The sequence below is a fragment of the Limulus polyphemus genome, unplaced genomic scaffold (genome assembly GCF_000517525.1).
Source record: "Limulus polyphemus unplaced genomic scaffold, Limulus_polyphemus-2.1.2 Scaffold1050, whole genome shotgun sequence".
Lineage (NCBI taxonomy): Eukaryota > Metazoa > Arthropoda > Merostomata > Xiphosura > Limulidae > Limulus > Limulus polyphemus.
This window is the reverse complement of record NW_013666660.1, coordinates 246599-268374: the sequence shown is the minus strand read 5'-3', so window position 1 is coordinate 268374 and position 21776 is coordinate 246599. Positions and strand designations below refer to the sequence as shown.

The window sequence follows — 21776 nt, the reverse complement described above, 5'->3', positions numbered from 1 at the left end:
CTTTTGGGGACCAACATTCCAAATAAAATATCTGGAAATTACATATGTAAAATAATACGATATTTACAAAAAAAACAAACAATTTATTTCAAAAATAAAATAAACTTTTTACTTATTAGGTGACATTTAGTCATCAAATATTGAAAAAAAAATTAAATAAGTGTCAGTGCTTTCAACAGCCAAGACACGTTGTGGATCAGTATAAATTAATCTATGGACCAGTACAAGTCCATGGACTGGCATTTAGGAAACACTGCTCTAGGGGATTGAGACTCCAATATTGTATGGTTCAGATTTTGGATGTGCTCCTCCCAATTTCCACCCATGTATGCAACACCTCTTTCCACATTGGGTGAAAAGTATACCTGGTACAGAAGTGGTGCGGTCTCCCATGTATGATCCTCTACTGCAAGGATCTATTCTTTTAGGGTGTCCTTTTGACACCTATTTCTCCACCTATTCAATGTGGGATTCTAGCTATTTATGTGAGTAGAGGTAATGTATCGTATCGGAAGTTATAATTTTCCTATGCTGAAAATATATTTTTGATAGGTACTTACCTCCATTGTAAACCAGTGCTTGAATTTGCTGCCAAAACTCAAAGTGATAGTTTGGTAGAGGGAGTCACAGAGTGTGCCACACTCTTATTGGTGGAGGGCTGTTGCATGATGATTTGCATGTGAGATGCATTTGAATCAGTCGATTGTAAGGTACATGGGAGCTCAAGGCTTGTATAGAGAACAGCAGTGAATGAGAATAGCTATTTATGTGAGTGAAGGTAAGTACATATCTGAAATATGTTTTCAGGATAGGAAAATTATAACTTCGGTAAAACTTGAAGAAATATCCTGCTAGTACCCCAGTACTAGTAAAATAAAATGCATTACTTGAATATCAGGTAAGTATAAAATCATGGCAACAAGTTAGTAACATGATTTTTTGTGGATCTCAGGACCATGTGCTGGTAGTTGGTGGTGAATCTAATAAGTTGGAGCTGCATGATATCACTAGGAAATGTGCACTACAGATGTTTGAAGCTCATAAAAACAGGTGAGTGTAATTATAATTATCTAGCCACATTAAAACAAATGTGAAAAATATTTAACAGATACTGCTCTTAATGTGGTTTATGACTGAGTGTACCTTTAAAGTTATATCATCCAACAAAGAAAAGGCAAAAAACAGTAAATGCAATTATGAAATAGGTGATTTACAACTGAGCATAACATTAGTTGTAAATTTTACCCAGAAAAGAAAAATTAAAGACTTAAAGTATTAAAATCCTGAAGGGCTTTTTCGTAAAATGTAAAATGAATATAAAAATAATAATAATCTGAATTGGAAACCTCAGAAGAACAGTTTATAAAGTAACTAAAGTTTCAAACAAATGAACATATGAATTTATTCAGTAAAGCTCATTCTGGTACTTATGTGTAAGTGCTGCACATACACAAAAATTCAGTGATAATTTAGATTTATGAATATGGTATAGTGATATAACACAGCTACATTCATTGTTTAATGTGTGAATGCTGTACACTATTCAAGTTCGTGTTTGTAGAATGGATTAGTTGGTACATTGCAGGAGACGTGAGGATGTCATTCTTCTGCTAAGTGTTCTTTCTGACTTTCTTCTAGAATCAAAGGTCTGTATTGTGTGAGAAATTTTGGAACAAAGCAGTCAAACAGTTTAGTTCTGTCAACATCCAGTGATGGCTTTATTAAAGTGTGGAAGTTCAAGTCAAGTAAGGTGGGTAAAACAAGTTTCTTGTTATTTTGACGTGTTAAAATTTATTGTTTGTTGTTGATAAACATTTACTGCACTTGCAAATTTAGTTTTGGTTCCTACCAGTAATGTCTTTTTTTTTTATTTGACATATTATATTATGTTGTTTTCTCTACAGAGTATTGTTTATTTCATCTTCAGTTTGAAAGTTTCTCTCACAGTTTTCAGTTTAACAAGCTTAGCTAAATTATGACAGTTGTAGGACATTGTGTGTTATTATTCTGTGTTCATAGGTACATTATTTAAGTAAATAAATATTATATAATGTACTACTACAATTTGTATAAAATTAGGCTTAAATTTCATAAGCAACCAACAGCAAAAAACAAGAGGTCATAGATAAGTGACATATTTCTTGTTTTTGATGTACATTCTTTATTTATTATTATAAAAGTAACTAAAATGTAAAAATTATAAACTTTTTAGGTTAGATTGGGCAAAATAGCGAAAAAAAAAATCTTCACAACATATGCTTGCGAGCAACTTGTGCATTAGATCATTCAATATGGTAACATGAGCTGAGAATTGGCCGAGTGATTTACAACTTGTGTGGCAGGATTATTAGTTAGACACGGGTCAAAGGGCAATAATCAATTGCAGCTTCCTGTTACAATTTGCAGTAATTCTAGAAAGAAAAAGAAGGGTAATTTATATTTATTTCATTTTTATGGTGATTAAAAAGTCAATCAAATTGAATGTGCATAGAGTTATGGTAGAGAAAATAACAGATAAAATATAGTTTTCCTGAAAAAATGCATTTAATATTTATTTAGAAGGTTTTAAAGATTACACAAATAAAATTTGACAATTTTCAGGTGAAAAGTATTTTTTATCTTACCATGAAAATCACTTTGCAATTAGAGCAGTTAACACTCTGATTCCATATATTCATGGACAAATTTTTAGTAAAAATACTTAACTAAAAATCTGATTTTTTGTGTACAAAAACTTGTCATGTTTACTGAAAGCTTGCTGAATTTTTTAAAGATATACAAAACATATTAAAAGTTATATGGAAACTGACAGTTACTTTAGGACTATAAGATTAGTCACTTCGACTGAACCTGTAAAGAGAGGGTTTATGGAACTTGACACCACTTGTAGACCAACATGTTCAACTGTGCCATATATATGTCATATATTGTTATCTGAACATCCATCTCTGTTAATGAAACTTGACACCACTTGTAGACTAACGTGTTTAACTATGTTACATATTGTTATCTGAAGTAATCTACATGCTTTTTAACAGTTGGATGAACATCCATCTCTGTTAACGAAACTTGACACCACTTGTAGACTAACGTGTTTAACTATGTTACATATTGTTATCTGAAGTAATCTACATGCTTTTTAACAGTTGGATGAACATCCATCTCTGTTAACGGAACTTGACACCACTTGCAGACCAACTTGTTTAACTGTGTGTTATGAAAGTCCAATAAGAAAAGCTGTAACTCAGCCTTCATTAGACGTCTCTTCTCCCAAGGAAGAACTACAAACATCAGAAATTGCAGTTTATGGTAAGTATCTTGTTGAAATGTTATATTATATATCTGCCCAGCAACAATAAGTTCTGCCACACTATTTGCTAAGATACTTATTTAGTGTTTATACAGTTCAAGAATCTGTCTAAGAAAATGGTGTAACATAAAATACATCAGTGTACAACAATAACTTATGGACAAAACAATATGCAGAATAGTTTTTCTTAAGGATAATAATGATTAATATTTTATAATAAATTGTACCCAAAGCTAAATTATTCAATTTATTGCCAATGTACTAGATTAATAATGTTATTTCTATAATTTGTACTGACATCTAGCATCTGGTAATGATTGTAAAAAGCAAGGAAGCTCTAAAATTATAAGAACTGTTTTTATGGTGAATAGTTTATTCTTTGTTTATAATGTAACAGAAGTGGCAGACAGAGTGGCTCTTTCCCCATAAGAATACCTTGTAGAATCTTTAGCTGAATTTCATTCATGTATTAAGATTACATTTGATGAGGAGAGTTCACTAAGAACTCTAAAACTTGCAATAAAGTTTAAAAATATGTTTCCCTTTAGCATATAGAACCCTTCTTGTATTTAAAATTCAATTAAGACAAAGCTGATTGTGAGAGATTTAGAGTAGTCATGATTAACTGTCTTTCAGAAAATAAGAGGAAGAGAAACTCGAGTACAAAGTCATCACTGAAGAAGAAGAAAAAAATAATATGAACCTGCAATTTCTTGTTTGTATATATATACAAAGTTCTATGCTATTTGATATAAACCTGATCAATAATAAAAGAGTCCAGCTTTATTGTTTCAGGTTATCTGTAGTTTAGGCTCACTTAGTATATCAATGGAAACATAATATCACATATGTATGACAGTTTGTTTGTAATGTTTACAAAAACTAATTCTTCCAATAATTATTTATACACTTGGTATACCAAACCATGAAAATTTACAACTTTAGTAGTTTGACTTGTTAAAAAGTGACTTGCTAGCATGCACGAGTGGGTTAACCCCTTAGTCCAGTTGGTAGAGCAAGCACCTGCTATGTCAGAAGTCTTGAATTTGAACCACTGATGGTGAGAAAACAAAAATTGAAATTACCCCACAAATAATGATAAACAAATTTTTTTAAGTAATCAAATGTTAATTGTTTTCTATTTTAATATTATCATCACTTTTACAAATTTCTAAAACTTGTATAAAAAGTGGATTTTTGAAAACTTAATTATAAACGATGAACCACTTTTGGAATCTTGGGGAGATATTTCCTTACAGGAAAAGATGCAGAAGGAATGTGATGTGGAATGACTTGGGTATGTTGCTCCTTTTCCAAAATATCAAAATTTCCTGCAAAATAAATAAGATTCTCTTTACACCCAATGATAACAATTTTAAATATTTGGTCAGATGTTTTAGACCAGTGGTTCTCCATCTGTAGTATATGAAAATCTTTGGAAAATGTTAAAAAGAAAATAAACCTCACTTCTTAAACTTGGAGGACAGTCTTAGTGAGTTACAAACATATCCCATTAGTCAGCACTAAACATGTTAACTGACTCTTGAGTTATTTCTTTTGATTTTTCCTTTTTATTAACTAAACCACTGTAAAATCGTAAAGAATATTCAATGTTAAAACTGGTACACAATTAAAAACATTTTATTTATGCCTATCTGTGGCCTTCAAAAAGTTGACGACTCTACATGTTTCGACGTTGCAACGTCATCCTCAGGAGTGAATTACAAGACAATGCTAAAGTATTTATAATGTTTTAGTAGGTCATGTGACCTGTGTGCTATTTTACATAAATTTACGCTAAACCATTCAAAGGAGATCAATCCACATTCTTGCAGAAATATTCGCCATACATTCATCTCTATTTAATACTACATGATCTTCTTTATGTTTTATTATTTCTAAGGATTCACGAATATTATTACCTATTATACTTTTTGGTTGAGCTAATATTAGTTTTTCCCATAATATTGTGTGTTGTGTTTCCTGTACATGTTCTGCTATAGATGAATTTTCAGTTTTTTTATTTCTTACATATCCCTTATGCTCAATAAGGGAAACAGAAAAAATATGTTTATGAAAAAACTTACTGATTTTCAATAAGAAATGTGAAATTGACTTACAAGAATATAAGTATGATGCATAAAAATACTAACAAATGTTTTCCTAAAATTAAATTATATAAAAATAACTGCCAAATGAAAATATTTTAATAGAAATTTATAATCACAAAACAAAGTACCCAAATATTGTATGAATTATAATCAGTGTTTATTTTTGCTCTTCAGCTATGAGTACTCTAAAATTATTTGGACATTCATAATACATGATTCTAAAAAGTTTAAAAATCAGACTTAGACTTACTATATAAGAAAAACACGGTATTTGTTTTGAATTACCTGTCCAGGAGGAAGTACTAGATTTTTTTCTCTGGACATACATCTGCTGCAGGAATGTTTTACTTTCTTCAGTTATTTCTTTCCCATCTAGAATACCTGTTTTGTTGTTAAAAATGTATTTTTAGTCATAAAACCTTGACTCTGTCATTTGATGAAATAAGTATACAAATAATTTTAGTGTTTGGTCAACAAGATATAGTATAAGTATTTAATAGCTTGCAGTGCTTAAGCTTTTATAATATTAAAGAGGAATTTTGGAACTTGCTGTATGCTTAAATCAATACAGAGGTGACCTTATGTTACAAAGCTACAGCTTTCTAAATTAATTATATCATTTATAAATCCAACTCTTAGATATTTTAAGACTACTGAAAGTTTCAAGTTGTTTTAAATATCAGGCCTTAGTGAGAAGTATCTAGAAAGATTAAAATAAATTTTGTATTTTTCTCTATACATGTTACTAAATTAAAAGTGATATTGAATTTTTAATGCTTCCTGTGTATGATTTCTTAGTGGGAAGAGTTTATTTACTAACGTACTTAGAGTTTTGACATTCATTATCAATGTGGTTCGATAATACGGCAACCTACTAACTGGATTTCCAGCCAACTCGAGGTGTCTCAGGTCATTAAAGTGTTCCACAGTTTGCAGTACATATTCCAATTTCTGTACGCAGTTATTTTTAGCTAGTAACTTACTGAGAGATGTCAGTTCTTTCAGGTTGCTTAAAGTTGTCAACTGGTTTTTTGATACATTCAGAACCTTTAGACTTGACTAAGAAGTTAAAATAAAAAAAAAATATTGTTTTTCAATATTACATTAGTTTAAGTTTCTTATCACTTCACTTATGGTGTTATAACAACGAAGAAATATTTAAATATGAAAAAAAAAGTTTTAACCTATATACACAGGATGTCAAAATGCACATGTCACAACCATTTTACAGTTACATTCAAAATTTAATAAAACTACTTTCTTATTGATGTATGTTAATAAACTTGGTATCAAAACATAATTTATCACACTTTGTTCAACCCACCTGAGATGTTATGTATTTTAATAGATGTTGATAATTCTCTGACATTGCTGTTGGAAATGTTTATAAACAACAGAAATTCTGAAATACCTAAATCAGATGATTGTATGTTTTGTTATGAAGGTCAAAGCAAGAAGAGCTTGATGTGTTTAGACTAAAGTTATTCTGTGCAGTAATGACATTTTTTAACCTATTTATAAGTTAGTTAGAGAGCCAGGTAAATTGTAGTAGTTTTGGGACTTACTATTTTAGTGCTTGATATATTTTTTGTGTTCTAAAATACATATTTGAAAGCTACATGAATTATTTTTTAGATACCCAACAACAGCGGTATGTCTGCGGACTTACAACACTAGAAACTGGGTTTCAATACCTGTGGTGGGCAGAGCACAGTTAGCCCATTGTGTAGCTTTGTGCTTAATTACAAACAAACAAGATACCCAGCATAATAAAAAATATGGCTTACTAAATCACACACTGAGTGCAAGGTCTCAAGGCTAAAGTAAGTGCGAAATATCTTGTTTTTTATGTATATTTTTTATTTATTGTTATATAATTCTTAACAAAAGTAACTAAAATGTAAAAATTAAATACTTACTAGGTTAGATATGAATACTTCAATGAAAAAAAATATTAAATACAAATATTTATCATGATCACTCCTCGATTTAACCTGATACTTTGTTTTCCCTAAGGTATCTGCTCTCCCATCAGGTGATATAATGGTTGTCACAGTACTGAAAATGGTTCAAAGTACAATAATAATAAAGCAATAAAACTAAACAAAAGCAGATATTAAAAGTTAGAAAGCTGAAGCTTTTAGGATACATAGTTGTGATTGTATGTAACAATCTGCAATTATTCTAGAAAAAAATAGTATGTTTGACTTGATTTCATAATTTTCATTCCACTATATGTTGATGAATTCGCTACAGTTAGTGCTAGGATAGAGAAAATGAAAAAAAGTATATTCATTTAGGAGGTTATAGTGGTTAAGGAATTGAAATATGAAAACTGTAAGATGAAAACATTTTTATTTTAAGCATCAAAATCACCTTCACTCAGACTGACTCAATATATACTTTGTAAATTCGCAAACAATTCTTTAGTAAAAATACTTCATTAAAAAAATTGACTTTTTTGTATACAACATACTTGTAATTCTTACTAAAAGTTTGCTAAATTTTGAAGATACACTTAGTACCTTCAGAGTTAGTATGGTATAGTTTCATGTTCACATGGTGATTACAAGGTCATTCAAATCAACCACATGCTGGCATAGGGTTAATAGTAATAAATTTTGTTTTGAGTATTGTCTGACAGGTAGATAAATATATCAATAACTAATAGACATTGTCTAATATTTTACATACTACATAGGGCTCTGTAAACAGAAGATGTATGATATTTCTCACTCAAAGTTAACAAGCACTGTGCTGTATTCATGTCAGTTTTAGACTTAAACCAATGTTACATTATGTCTTTAGTGACAATTAATAAATGTGTAGCATGAAAACAGTGAGCACAATGTATTGTTCTACTGAAAAGAAATTAATTTAAATTAATTTTCTAAGAAAATAAAGTTTACTTACAAGTAGATAAACTTCATGTAAGTTTGGTTGAAATAGCTTGGAATCTATATAATTTAAGCAAAACTAAGTAAGGAAAAAAATTAAAGATTCAGATGGTGGATTTTGTTTCATTTGGTATAAATAAAGTGTAACTTAATAGTGATGCATATGTACTGCTGTGATCACTCAAACAGCACTTCTGGTCTCTAAAAGAACTGAATCCCAAAATGTCCTCTCTGAGAAATTAAAAAGTGTATATACTAAGGAACATAAGTGATCTCCTTTTGTAGTTACATAAAATTTTGATTCTAAGCATCATTGTTTACTGATATATGAACTTTTAATTTAATTTTATTAATGTATGTAAAGTGAGCTACCATATCTAGCCTCATAAAAAAAAAATGTCATTCTGAAGCCAAACACAAGAGCATCCATTTCCATAAATCATGTCCAAGTCAGCAAAAAGACCCAATGAGAAAATAAACAGATAGTTATACATGTTACACAAAGTTGTAACTGGATGTAGATGATGAGTTTTGAATTTCCAACAATTAAAATTCAAGTAGAAAAGTAATGTTTTACCTTTGGAAAAATACCTTCTTAGCTGCTAGTTCAACTAAAGGAATCACTATATTTAGTTAAAAATACCATGGATTTGTTAACAATATTTTAGTACAAAGAAGAAAAAATTACCTGAACTGCCCTGAGAGAGGAGTCATTAAACTTTAGACTTTCACCAGAAGGTAATGTTTGTTTCTCCACATAAAGTTCTTCTAGGTTTTTTAAATTTTCAAGGCCTTCCACTTTCTCTATAAAGTTTCCCCCTAAGTGGCTGCACAAAAGAGATATCCAGAAAAGTGTTAACTTCAAGTATTATGTAATTAATATAGTATAAGAAATAATACAAAGAATATAACAGTAAAATATATATATATAATGATAATAATACAAGTCCTGGAATAATTAAACAATAACTCTTACACTGGTTCATGATAATTTGGAAACTAAAACAGGGATCACTGTTTAAAAATAAAAGCCCTAGATAATGGTGTAAAATAACAAATCAATCTTGCTTCATATAATAAAAAATATTATATTATTGTGTAAAAATTAAGATTTTGGATCTTGGAAAAAAAAAGAACAAAAATGCTTAATGGTATAGAAACAAAATAGGAGCTTCAGGTCATAGTGTAAAATAGAAAAGTTTTTTGATCATGGTGTAAAGAAATGGTGCCTTGAATGGCATATAAATTTCAAGGATCTAGATTTTCTGATGAAGGTAAAATATTTATGATGTTATAGTGGTAAGAGATGTCAGTTAATTATAGCTTGTTATATAAATGTAAAAAGGTAAAATCTGATGAAATGTCAAACTTGTATAATAACATATATATAAACAGTGTGAATAGTGTAATTATAATTAAAGAGGATAAATCATAAATCAGTATTAAAAATCACTTTAAATAGTAACTTACAGTTTTTTGAGATTCAGTAGTGGATCTAGATTCTCCATCTTCAAAATTTTATTATTCTGCAGATAAAGAGCTGTGAGATTGGCCAGGGTTTGACAGAAAGGAATTTTCGTTATCTTGTTGTCATAGGCATACAGTATTTTCAGTTTCCTGCACCTAGACAACTCTCCCTGCACAGGAAATTTAAAGTTTCTAAGTTTTCATTGTTTATAACTTCACTTGTGATGAAGTAAAATTTGTACTGTATTTGAAGTTTGTATCTGCCTGGAGAGTATGAGTGGATCACATTTCATTTTCTGTGCTGAAAGGACTTTCTCAGGCCACAGCACTGAGAATGAAATGTTGCCTACTGCAATACTCTAGGCAGATGCAGTTAATAAAAACTACAAACCCAGCACAATCTATTTTTCCTAAAAACTCTTAAAAATTGTTGTTACTTTATTTCTTTTCTTATTATAAAAACACTGTCTAAGAAGCACTTTTTTAATATACCGGAAAGAAAGAACAGCTGCTAGTTACATATTTTTACAGAGTAATGCCAAGACTTACCATCTTGTGTTTTAGTACAAAATGGCTTTATTTACTCAGTTTATCTGCTCCTTGAGCTCTTGAGTATTAAAAGTATTTGTTTTGAAGTCATAAAATGGCATTGATTTACTCAATTCTTATGTATTAAAATCTAAGACCAACTAAACATCGTACTAGGTCCTCAAGATTCTGTTCTTGCAGATATAGGTGAGTTATTCTTGCCAGAAAGCTGTTCTGATCTTCTCCTTCTTGTCTGGACATCTGGCGTGAAGCACACTTCTCCATTAGGTTTTTAGTTGCCTTTACTACCATGATTTTTCTGGACAGTTGTTTTCTCCCTGATGAGAGTTCAGGAATGTAACATAACTTATTTTACATTTTTCAGAATCAGAATATTTTAAAAGTTTCCTAAAGGTAACTTAATAGTAGATTTGATAAATGTAATGTTTTAAATCTTACATGAACCCCTTCAATGAAGATTTATTAGAAATTTGACTTAAAATTCATAAACTGTTTTTGTGGTTATAACAAGTTGAAATAATTACTAGTACAAAATTTGAAATATTGTGATGTTTATCACCTGTTTAAAATCTTCTGCTATAAGTTTTTCTTTATGTAAATACATATGTTAAATTTTATAAATAGTTCTTCAACTAGTGCTTTTTAGTTTTCAAGTGGCTTCCTTAACATGTGGAAATACAACTTCCAACAATACATTGTGAAAAATGAAACTCTTAATTAACAATAGAGCACTGTCAAGATTCACCATTAAATTTTTTTTATCTCTGAAATGTGGTTTAATTTATGACCTTTCATTCAGTTTTTATTTTACATGTATTTATCATAAACCTTGTCCCAGTCAGCCCTATGCTATTTCTTCTCTACTTTTGTAGAATTAATGTATAGTTTTTATATTTTCAAATGAATCTTTAAAACAATCATCAGGTATTTAAATGCTTACTTCTCTCCAGGTCACTATTAACTTTCACCACTCTCATTATTTCCTGAAACTTGGAAAGCTAACAGCATAATTCATCCTGTGCCATGCTTTATTTATTTATTATTTTACATTATGCTGCTTTGTTAGAAAAACATGCATATACATTCACTGGGGAACACTACAATTAGTGTCAATTATCCAATTGACCGTACAGTAACTCTTACAGGATTAAGATTTCACAACCAATTCATTTAGTTTATCTTACATGTAATGTGTTTCTTTCCCATAAAACATAAAAATAAGCAAGGTGACAGACAGCCAGTCAGCTGTCTGAGATCAGTTTTTCACCTGCTGAAACAACTAATCAAGGCATTTAAACCAAACTAAATGTGTCACTTTTCTATAATTAGAAAAAGAATATAACTTTATTTACATATATATATATATTTGTGATGTATTCTATATTTAGTTTGCTAACATTCTCATAAACAGGATGTGAAAGGTTGTAAATTTGTACCTTAGATAAGGTCACATACCACAGTGATCATTGTGTAATAACTTGTTCTTGCTTGAAATTGTTTCTATATTAATGCTGCCCTAGGGTGAGGGTTATGCAGAGAATATACAAGTTAATATGAGCTGGAATTTATCTTCCTTGAATGTATGTATAAAAGGAATTATCATTGACATATGAGAGAAATCTAGGATTGTAGGATACTGCACTAATAACTGTTGTCTTAACAGTATGATATACCATTATTCTTACTCCAAACTTTACTTCGTGTAGAGATGATTTTCTCCAGGTCACCTTTAACTTTCACCACTCTCATTCTTGACTTTTCTGTGGCTGTTTTGCTTTCTAGTCTGTTGATCTAACAACAGAATAATGTACTTTCTCATAAGAGAGCACAAATACCTGAATATAGCCTTGATGACTCCATGAAATCACCACCTTCACCCACGGAGGAAGGTAACGTTTTGTTTGGTTCATTTAAGATTTTGTTAGCTGTTGAACCTTGTTTAACCATTAAATCTTAGTTAAGTTTCAGGCTTCAGTTTGCATTCATTATGTTCTACCAAGTTATGCTTTATTCAGAAATGTGTACTCACCTCTCTGCTCAACAAAGAGGTATTAACTTGTGCCACTGCTGTGAAGATTTTTGGACAGGCCACAAGCCTTCAACAAAGCTACCTCCCCTGCATGTATTAACATGTACTGAGCCAGCTAATAATGTAATCATCTTAGACAACATCTTAGAAGGGCAACACAATTTCTATGCACAGTAATCCCCATGAGGACTAGGGTTTGAACAAAAGTGCATTCCTTAGCAGTGCATGTTTTAATGTGTTTTTCTTAGAAATTAATGGTTTATTTGACAGCGCTAATTCCCTTTATTTTAACCCATAATACATTAAGTATTCTTCAATGCCATCATTAGGCCAATGATTAAGGTACTCTCCACCCTACTTGTCTTCATCCTTTACTTACTCAACGTTGTCACTATTTGTCTATACATCACCTTTTGATGATTTTGCATCATGACCTTATCAGCTTTACTGGAGAAAAGGGTATTCTAAAGTAACCGAATCCACCTGTGTGTACTTTGACAAAAAGGAGACAGTTGTTTGAAGTTTTGGATACAACTGTGGTAACCTATGGGGTAATGTAAGTGAATCTATTACAGATTGTGTAAGAAACAGAGTACAGGAAAAATAATTTGTCTTGTCAATGGGTTCTAAAGTAACTGAACCAGCCTGTGTGGACTTTTAAGGTGAAAAGAGGATTATTTTTAGTTTTAGATACAATTGTGATATCCTGTAGTGTAAAGAATTATTTGTACATACGTTTGACTTCTTTCGAATATATATTATTTTAAAACAAGTGGATTGTGTGCCGTCTGTTTATTGTTTAAATTTATCACCAATAAATCACAGACACCTACTGTAAAAGAATCCCAGCCCTTATATATAAAACCCTGACACACATACACCTTAACCTCAACTTTTTCTTTCATTGTATCCCAGTTAATTTTGTTTCTTTATTTCTGAGATTTGCTTAGTTGAGATACCTTGGTTTTAGGTGTTTGTCTCCCTCATTCTTGTTCCCTGCTGGGACAGCAGTAAGTCTGCAGATTTCAAATGCTAAAATCAGGGTTTGATTCCCCTCGGGGGACACAGGAGACAGCTCGAAGTGGCTTTGCTATAAGAAAAAACACTCTCATCCTTATTTCAGAGATTTCTGTCTATCACCCTTCCTTTTAGAAAAGGTCTTTAGAGATGGTCCTTACACTTAGGAAACTCAATTGGAGTTTGCTTGTCAGCAGTGTTTTCTGATTATTTTGGTTCCCAATTTTGGTCCAGAAGGTTGCGATAAGTTTCTTATCTTCAGGAGTTTTGTTAGTTGGTCCCTCTTCTGTTTTCATCCTCTTGCTTCTTTCCAGTATCCCCCATCTCAGAGGGCTAGCCATCACAAGTTATTGTTTCAGGTGCTTTTTTTTCACATCCTGATTTGTCCATGTGCCCATTGCTTTCTTTGGTTCATCCATGATGATTGGATTTTTTCAGTTCTGGGTTCTTCCCTTCAGTTTAGCTTCAGCATCACATAATTTTAATCACATTATAAGTGCATTTGCACATAGGATGCATTCATTGGGTCTCCATTTCCACTACTTTATAGATGACTGGCTCTTTCTTGCTTTGTCAAAGGAAGAATTTATGGTTGTGACCTCACTTCTCCTTTGGGATGTGTCTGTTTGGGTTGACTGGTCAAGTTTTTTAAGTCCATCTTGAGCTCTACTCAGTATCTGATTAATAAGGCAGTTATTTTCAGCTTATTTGAAGGTTGGGCTTAGCCATCTCCTTTATGTCTTCCAGACATGGAGCTTTTGATTTCAAATCTCTCATATCTCCTTTTTCTGCACAAGATGTTCTACCTCTTTTGGGGATCCTGGTTTCACTTGAGTCCATTACTCTTCTGCAACACACCTATATATGTTCCTTCAATGGAAGTTGGCAAATAAATGGAATATGTTCAGTGATTCCCTGTCATATTTTGTATCTCTTCACCACTTACTGTCTTGGTGGCTCAATTGATCCCAGAAAACACTGGGCATCCTTCTTCCCCCATCCCATCCAGATCTACATCTGTTCACTGATACCTCCATTTGTGGGTGGAGGTAGTCCTGGAAACCTACACTCTTTCTAGGGTATGATCTCCAGCAGAGTGGTCCTTTCATATTTACATTTTTGAACTGTTGGCTGCTCATTGTGCTTGCTGTAATCTTCAGTGTAATCTGTCTGGTCATCTTGTGATGATCCAATTGGACAACTCCATTCTTATGTCATACATCAACTGACCGGGACAAAATTGATCTTGGGAGCTCTGGATTATATTTTTAGGAACAACTACCACATTCGATTATCAGTCTGTCGTGTTCCAAGAACCGTGAGCTTGTTGGTGGATTGACTGCCTTGCTTGGACTGAATATTTCTCATGAAGTGGTCTCTCCATCTTCTGTTGTTTTGGTGGATTTGTTCCCACTTTGAGAGTCCTTTCCTCAGTGTCTTTGCAACTTCCTTCAATACTTAGCTTCCTTTTTTCTGACCACCAATTCCAAACTTCTACTTTAACTGGTTGGGGTCATCAGCTCATTTGGTTTGTTTATTCTGATATTGGAGAGATTGCTTGTCAACCTTATCAGATAAACTTCTATGAGATTCGTCATCTCATGGCTTCTCTGGTCTCTCACTGTTGGCGTCTCCTGGATGAGATCTGGCAGATAAAAATATGGACAAGTCACTGAAAGATGTCTCATTACTTACATCACATGGTAGTGTTATCACTCTTTAAGTCACTAATCTCCTGTCTTCCCAAAGACTAGAGAGGTGAGAGGTGATGATTTTGTTTTCTTTTTACAGCTCCTTCAGTGCCATTATTATATATCAATGTATATATGCTAGAGACAATGTAACTCACCAAAGGGCCTTCTCTTTCCCACAATCCTCATTGAGTGGAAGGAATACAGAAATTGTTAAGCACATTTACCTCTGCTCAGTGCCTAGTTTAGAGTTGGGCTTTTCTACATGTTTGCTTTGGCAATGTATAAATATATTATCTTCTGGGCTGTACTTCACGAGAAAAAAAAATTGACAACACCAGGTGTGTGTGCCTGCCCTTACACTTGGCTAGCTCCTGTTGTCCATATTTGTGATAACCCATTTCACAGTCTATCAGTGTGGGACTTATGCAGATGTGACATTTCCTGTTTGTTCTGAGCACCTTCTAGTAAAGTACAGGAGAACCCTTGCTTCCACAGTCCCAAGCTGCTGGGGAGGTAAATATGTGGAGTTCCCCATTGGGTTGGTGTAATCCCACTGGTATAGGATTGAAGAGACACAACTCTTTATGGGGAGTAGGGCTGGGGTGTTACTTGGAAATGTAGTACAGGCCTTTACACTCCGAATCAAGCCAGTCATAGTAAGTAGGTTAGTTGGTTGGGTATTGTGTTCTCCTTAGGTTGTAGGTCTGGAACATTTTCTCCTTGCACCTGATTATTCTGGTAATTATCTCACATAGATATTGCATGGCCAGGTGGTTAGGGTGATCAACTCCCAATCTGTGGATCACAGGTTCAAGTCCCTGTCCCACCAAACGTGCTTTCTATGGAGATTTTATAATGTGATGGTCAATCCCACTCTATGTTGGTAAAAGCTGCCTTCTCTCTAGTCTTTCACTGCTAAATTAGGGACTGGTAACACAGATAGCCCTCATGTAACTTTGTGCAAAATTCAAAACAAACCACATAAATATTTTTCCACTACAGAAAGGTCTGATTTCCTGCCCTAGCCACACTACACACCCATGCAAAAGGTTCTTTTTCACAATATCTTTTGCTCTACCACCTCCATTGTGTGAAAAGTATTCCCTGCTTGAGATAGATGAGGTCTCTCACTGAGTAATGCTACACTATTTTGTTTGTTTTTGTTTTTTCAGAATTTTTAGTTCATACTGGAGAGAATTAGGCATTTTGACTATAAAGTTTGAAAAAAAAAAAGACATTTACTTTTCAGATAATATTAATAATTTTTTTTATTTCAACCAGTGTTTTCCCACCGTGGCTTCCTCAGGGCTTGTACTAGCCCTGATGAAACCACAATGGTAAAAAATGTTGGTTGAAACAAAAGTTTTATTATTATTACCTGGAGAGTAAATGTATTCTTTTTTTAACTTTATTGTTATAATGTTCCAGTAGGTTATCCCAACCCCTAGTGGGTGACACATTTCATTGGTTTTCCCTATTTGATGTCATGTTTTCAAAAAGGAACTTAGCTTTGCAATATCTTTATCTGCACTGGCCCCTCCATCATCTTCTCATTGTGGGTTTCTAACTCTTTTATTATGCAGAGAGGTGAGTTAATGTTTTTTAAAGTTAAAATTTTCCTTACCAGGAAATTTACTTCATACACTTACTCACCTCTCTGCACCACTTCCTACCCCATATTCCGTGTATTTATTTTGTCTTGTCAAAAAATTAGACTTTGTTGAAGTGCTAGTGATCATGGGGATTTCTGTGCAGTGGAGGATGTGGCACCCTCCTGTTGGAAGAGGGCTATAGTCTAATAACAATTGAATTATAGGTTGGTGCAATACATATTAACATGTATAGAGGTGGGAGCTTCATTCAAAGCTTGTGGCAGTGGCACAAGGTAATGGTCTTTTGTTTTGCAGAAGTAGCTATTTGAAATACACTTTCAGATAAGTAAAATGTTAACTTTTGCTTTACTGCTATATTCAGACCACATTCATTCAATTTCATTAAGCAGTTAAATTTTTTTTTGTTCATGGTTTACATTTGTTTTATTACAATTATTCCAATTCTTTATTTTCTCAGCACACTTACTTTTTAGTTTGTAAAATTACGTTTACAAACAATTTCAACTATTTATTATGACTACACTGTTTCTTGTGTTTAACTCCTTTAACTTATGTTTGATTATCTTCTCATTTTTTATCTTAGGGGTTTTATTATGTTAAATTCTTATAACAGCCTTCAAGCTTATGCATTGTGTTTGAGTTTGCTTTTAGTTCCATAATTACCTATGATTTTATGAACTGGATTATTTTCATGTTGCTTCTTGATGTTTGTATTTATTACTCTGCTCAGCATCAAGTTGTAATTTTTTAGTTTTTATTGGAGATATATTTTAGCTTTGCTCTTTCAAACTGTAAAACTAAGGTTTTATCACAATTACTTTCTTGTCTTTTTTTTTTTTTACTGTATGTCCTTGGTTTAGAATTTATTTATGTAACTTTCATTACATTATATTTCGTGCCTGATGATGTTATGTTTGATTCTATTTAAGTTCACCTGTATCTTATTCATTTTATCTGTTAATTTGAGTTTTATTTGGTTTTATGTTGTGTTTTTACCTTAATTTATGGGGCCTGGCAGTTTCTGATGGTAATGGCAATTGAATCGCAATCTGCAAGTCCTGAAATAGAAACCCATTACTGAACATGCTTGCCTTTTCAGCCATGGTTGTATCATAATGTGACATTCAATCCCACTGTTCATTATTAATTAAAGTGTAGCCCAAGAGTTGCTGGTGGGTGTTTATGAATAACTGCCTTAACTGGATACTGCAGATAGCCTTCAAATTCAACATGAAATAACCATGAAAGTCAACAACAAACATATAAGTTAAGTCTGTGGTACAGGCTTGAAGATGACGAGACATGTTCAGCTATGATTGACTTCACTTTAGTAAATTGGAAGATAGTGTTGCTGTTTTTTAGGAGCATTAAATAACTGTTAGGGAATGTTTTGAAGAAGGTGAAGGACCTCTTTTTCCTCAAGATATTAAGTCATAGATCTTAGAACACATGAATCTAATGGATTAGGTAGTTATACTCATAGATAAATTTAGTTTTTGTTACATTAGTATTAGAAAACTTTACAATAAATTATTAAAATTAAAGGCAATAGTTGTTGTTTTAACATGTTAGATGCCACTGATATTACTTTATCTTGTTACATGAGAATATGAAGATTTTATGTTGGAGATTTTTAAGAACGTCCACTAGGATGATGAAAATAAAAAACGGGGATGGCTTATTAATTTGTGCTTACAAAATAAAACAATTGTTAACAACATGTATGGGGAGTGCTTAAGATGAAGTTCCTGAAAGACCCAACTTCTGAAGATGCTGTTTTAATTCTTATTCTCATCACTTCAGAAGATATTGTTTGAAATGTTGTAGTGTTTGAATATTAGTGATAATACATTATTAATAACAGTCATGAACTTAATTGCAGGAGAGATGATTTTCATAAAATGTAGGAAGTTATGAGAGAGTTGCTGTATAATCTGAATATAAACAAATTAAGAGAAGCTTAGAAAAATGTTGTCAGTTTGACCAAACATAATGAAAAGGAATGTAGCGTATAGACAATAAAAGGACCATTTGGTCTTTCAAAACCATCCTTATACACTCATGCTTTATTTTTCAGGAAATTATTTATTCTCCTCTTAAACTCCTGTTAAGTGCTGGTCTCCATTACTGGTGACACCAACCCACTGTGTTATAAGTCAGTCACTGTGTTGGTAAAATAAAATGGTCTTAACTGCAACCTAGCATGTCTTTTTCCAAATCTTAAACTTCTTTCCTCTCATTTCATTATTTTTGGAATGTAGCACAAAAAGAATGTGTTTTTATTCTATCAATCCCCTGGATAATGTCATAAACTTCCTGTCTCAAGAGAAAATAAGAAATCTTAACCTATCCCTTTAAGGTAACCCTTCAATCCCTAAAATCATCCTAATAACCCTCTTCTGAACCTTTTCTAATTATTAATAAGTCAGTATCTACCAAGATCTTTGCCACTTGACAAAGATTTCCCTCAAAAACTGAATGTTATTTTGAAAAAGTAAGAAAAAAAAATGTTTTAAACTTAAGAAGTTAGTGAGTTGAAATGTCATGGAATCAGTTAAAAAGTTTGCTCCTGAGCTCAGTATATTGGGTAGCACCTTATGTGAGTGCAATGTAGCTGTCTGTTCACAATATTTCGAAATCTAAACTAAGACCAATGATAAACACAGTTGCCAAGGGTGTAAAAAAATTCACTATTATTTCATCACCTAATTTGTCAGACATTTTGGACACTGTCATGACTCTCAAGTGCCAATAGTAACACGACCAGTGTAAATGTGACAAACAATCATCTATTAAAGACTTTTTTACAAAGTAAACACATTTACTATGATGTAAAGAATAAGAGTATAAGTTTGTTATACATGTATTTGTGCTAATGATCTAATGTGTGTGATGTACAAATGCATGATAACTTTTTACATGTACGTGTATTTTCATACTTATTGAATAGTAATAAATTAAAAACACATATTTAATGTTTTTACAGTATACTCAAAACACTGCTTACATATATGTAACAAAAATGGCTTTAAATGTATATACCAAACAAAATGGGGGCCTTAAAATTCAGAAATTTAGTACAGTCAATGTGGATCCAGCTTTGCCTGGCTCATTTTTGATATCAAGGAGACCTTGCTACAGAGGGCATTTGAACGCAGTCGGAAAAGAATCAAATTTAAATAAACAATTCATGGTTTTTGTCAATAACTTTTTTTTGGTATTTTTCAAACAGTGATAACTTCTTAACTTTTTACCAATTCCACAAAAATTTTTCTTACTAACATATTGTTAACCAAACACCTCAATAAGTTTTGTGAAAGTAAAAAAAAACAACAACTTATATTTAAATCATACTGAATAAGGCTACGGCATCACTAAAGTTTTTTGGAAATAGACCCTAGCTATCCAGATTGCTAATTGTAGATATCTTTAGTGTACCACACTGCATACAGGTGCTACAGTTTGAAATAATATATATCTGTTGTGGAACAATAATTACTACCAAAGAGGATGTCATCCTACGACAAAGATGCTGTATTTACTTTACTCATTATAACTTTTTGTTTCTAAATATGCAACACTGATATAAAATAAGTTCCACCTCACCCCTTGCTCAAGTGAAAATCGTTTTAGGTCAAAAGCCCATTGTTGTGCTTGCATGAATGACTTGATACTGGTGGATGATGGTTCTGGCTCAGGCTGAGGGGTTGGCTTCTCATCATACAAAGTGGTGTCACCACTTTGAGAAGGCTTTTGTGCAATGTCATCTGCAATTCATTGCTCCCAACCCTCTTCAAGTTCTTCTTTGGCTGGAGCATCTTTGTCCCAGTCTGCAAACTGTGCCACAGTAAATACTTCTTCATTTCTGGTTTCATCTGACAGGTGCACCATTAGCTCACTCAATGAAATGTTCTTTTCTTTTTCATCTCCAGGAACTGTTGGAATTTCTTCATCCACTTTGATTCCAGAGAATCAAAAGCACTTCTGTACAGTTAATGGCTTCATCTCACTGACTGCTTCTGCAATCCATTTACAGGCATCAAGCACATTCACTTCTTTAGCAGCAATGTTGGCATCTATTGTAGTTTTCAATTTTGCTAGGACAGCCTGAAGAAAGCATTTTCCATAGAAGGACTTCATGGATTTAATGACCACTGGTCAAGGGGTTGCAGGATCGAGGTGCAATTAGGAGGGAAGAACAGGACATGGGTGTTCATGAATTGCATGTTACCTTGACATGGAGCTTTGCCAAAAAACAGAAGAATGTTCTGGCTTTGGAAACCCATTTTTTGGTTGAAGGACTTCAGCCTTCTGGAATGTTTGGAATTTAGCAGTATACCACATAGGCATACAAAGATATTTATGCACATAGTTATAAAATCCCATTTCCCCTTCAGCAAACTTATTCATCAACCAATAAATACTCTTTATTCACAAATGCTTAAATTTTAGTTATTTTTATTAATACATAGAAGAATAGACAAAAAATCCTTCAAAGAACAAAGATTTTGAGTACTTACAGTGTTGTACGTAATAGATAAGAAATTTAATAAAAATTTTGAAAACTCTCTAAAAGGTCATGACTGCCTACAGTGAAAGGGTTAACTTATCGGGTGCCTGTATGGAGAATGAGACTAAAGACACTACCCTTAATCTGGAATATGGAAGTACCCATTATTGCAAGACTGATTTTGGTTACAAATAGTAGAAAAAAAGAGAGAGACTGAAAAGGTCTGCCCTTAATGGCATAGTGCCTGTTAATTGAGATTCTACTGTATTGTATTGCAACAAATACTTTCTCAGTTAGGGTGAGATGTTTCCCACCTAGGTGATGCTGTATCATTCCTTTAGACAATCCTTTCACAAACTTATCTCCGAGGATATCGTCATGACCATTGCAGAGTAAGCTTTACCATGCAAATGGCATACATAATCTGTGTTAATAGCAAAGTTTCTGTGGCATCCCTCTTCTCAGCCTTGAATTCAGCCCAATGGATTGCTCTCTTTTCCACTGGCTCAAATCTTTGGCACAACTTGGTTATAGTTACAGTTGTTTCTCATCCAAATATTTGATAGCATCTATGGCCAG

At 32.5% G+C, this 21776-nt stretch overlaps 2 protein-coding genes across 3 annotated transcripts in view; one reads left to right on the top strand and one right to left on the bottom strand.

The window, feature by feature from the left end:
- The window catches only part of LOC106461873 (p21-activated protein kinase-interacting protein 1-like), a 30105-nt gene extending 25996 nt beyond the window's left edge, over nt 1-4109 (top strand). Inside the window, exons 7-10 of one of the 2 annotated variants that reach the window (XM_013921737.2) lie at nt 953-1050; nt 1639-1750; nt 3147-3309; nt 3947-4109. In XM_013921737.2, coding sequence (XP_013777191.1) covers nt 953-1050; nt 1639-1750; nt 3147-3309; nt 3947-4011 — 438 coding nt within the window. In that variant the 3' untranslated portion in view covers nt 4012-4109. Of the gene's footprint in view, nt 1-952; nt 1051-1638; nt 1751-3038; nt 3127-3146; nt 3310-3946 lie in introns of those variants that run through there. The other variant, XM_022388949.1, reaches the window with a different exon arrangement.
- Nucleotides 4110-4519: 410 nt separating this feature from the next.
- Nucleotides 4520-21776, bottom strand: part of LOC106461872 (protein phosphatase 1 regulatory subunit 42-like) — a 32977-nt gene continuing 15720 nt past the window's right edge. Inside the window, exons 2-7 of the mRNA XM_022388946.1 lie at nt 10488-10651; nt 9789-9955; nt 9007-9145; nt 6246-6480; nt 5707-5802; nt 4520-4641 (exon numbers count right to left, since the gene is read on the bottom strand). Of these exons, the coding sequence (XP_022244654.1) occupies nt 4520-4641; nt 5707-5802; nt 6246-6480; nt 9007-9145; nt 9789-9955; nt 10488-10625 (897 nt within the window). The 5' untranslated portion in view covers nt 10626-10651. The remainder of the gene's footprint in view (nt 4642-5706; nt 5803-6245; nt 6481-9006; nt 9146-9788; nt 9956-10487; nt 10652-21776) is intronic.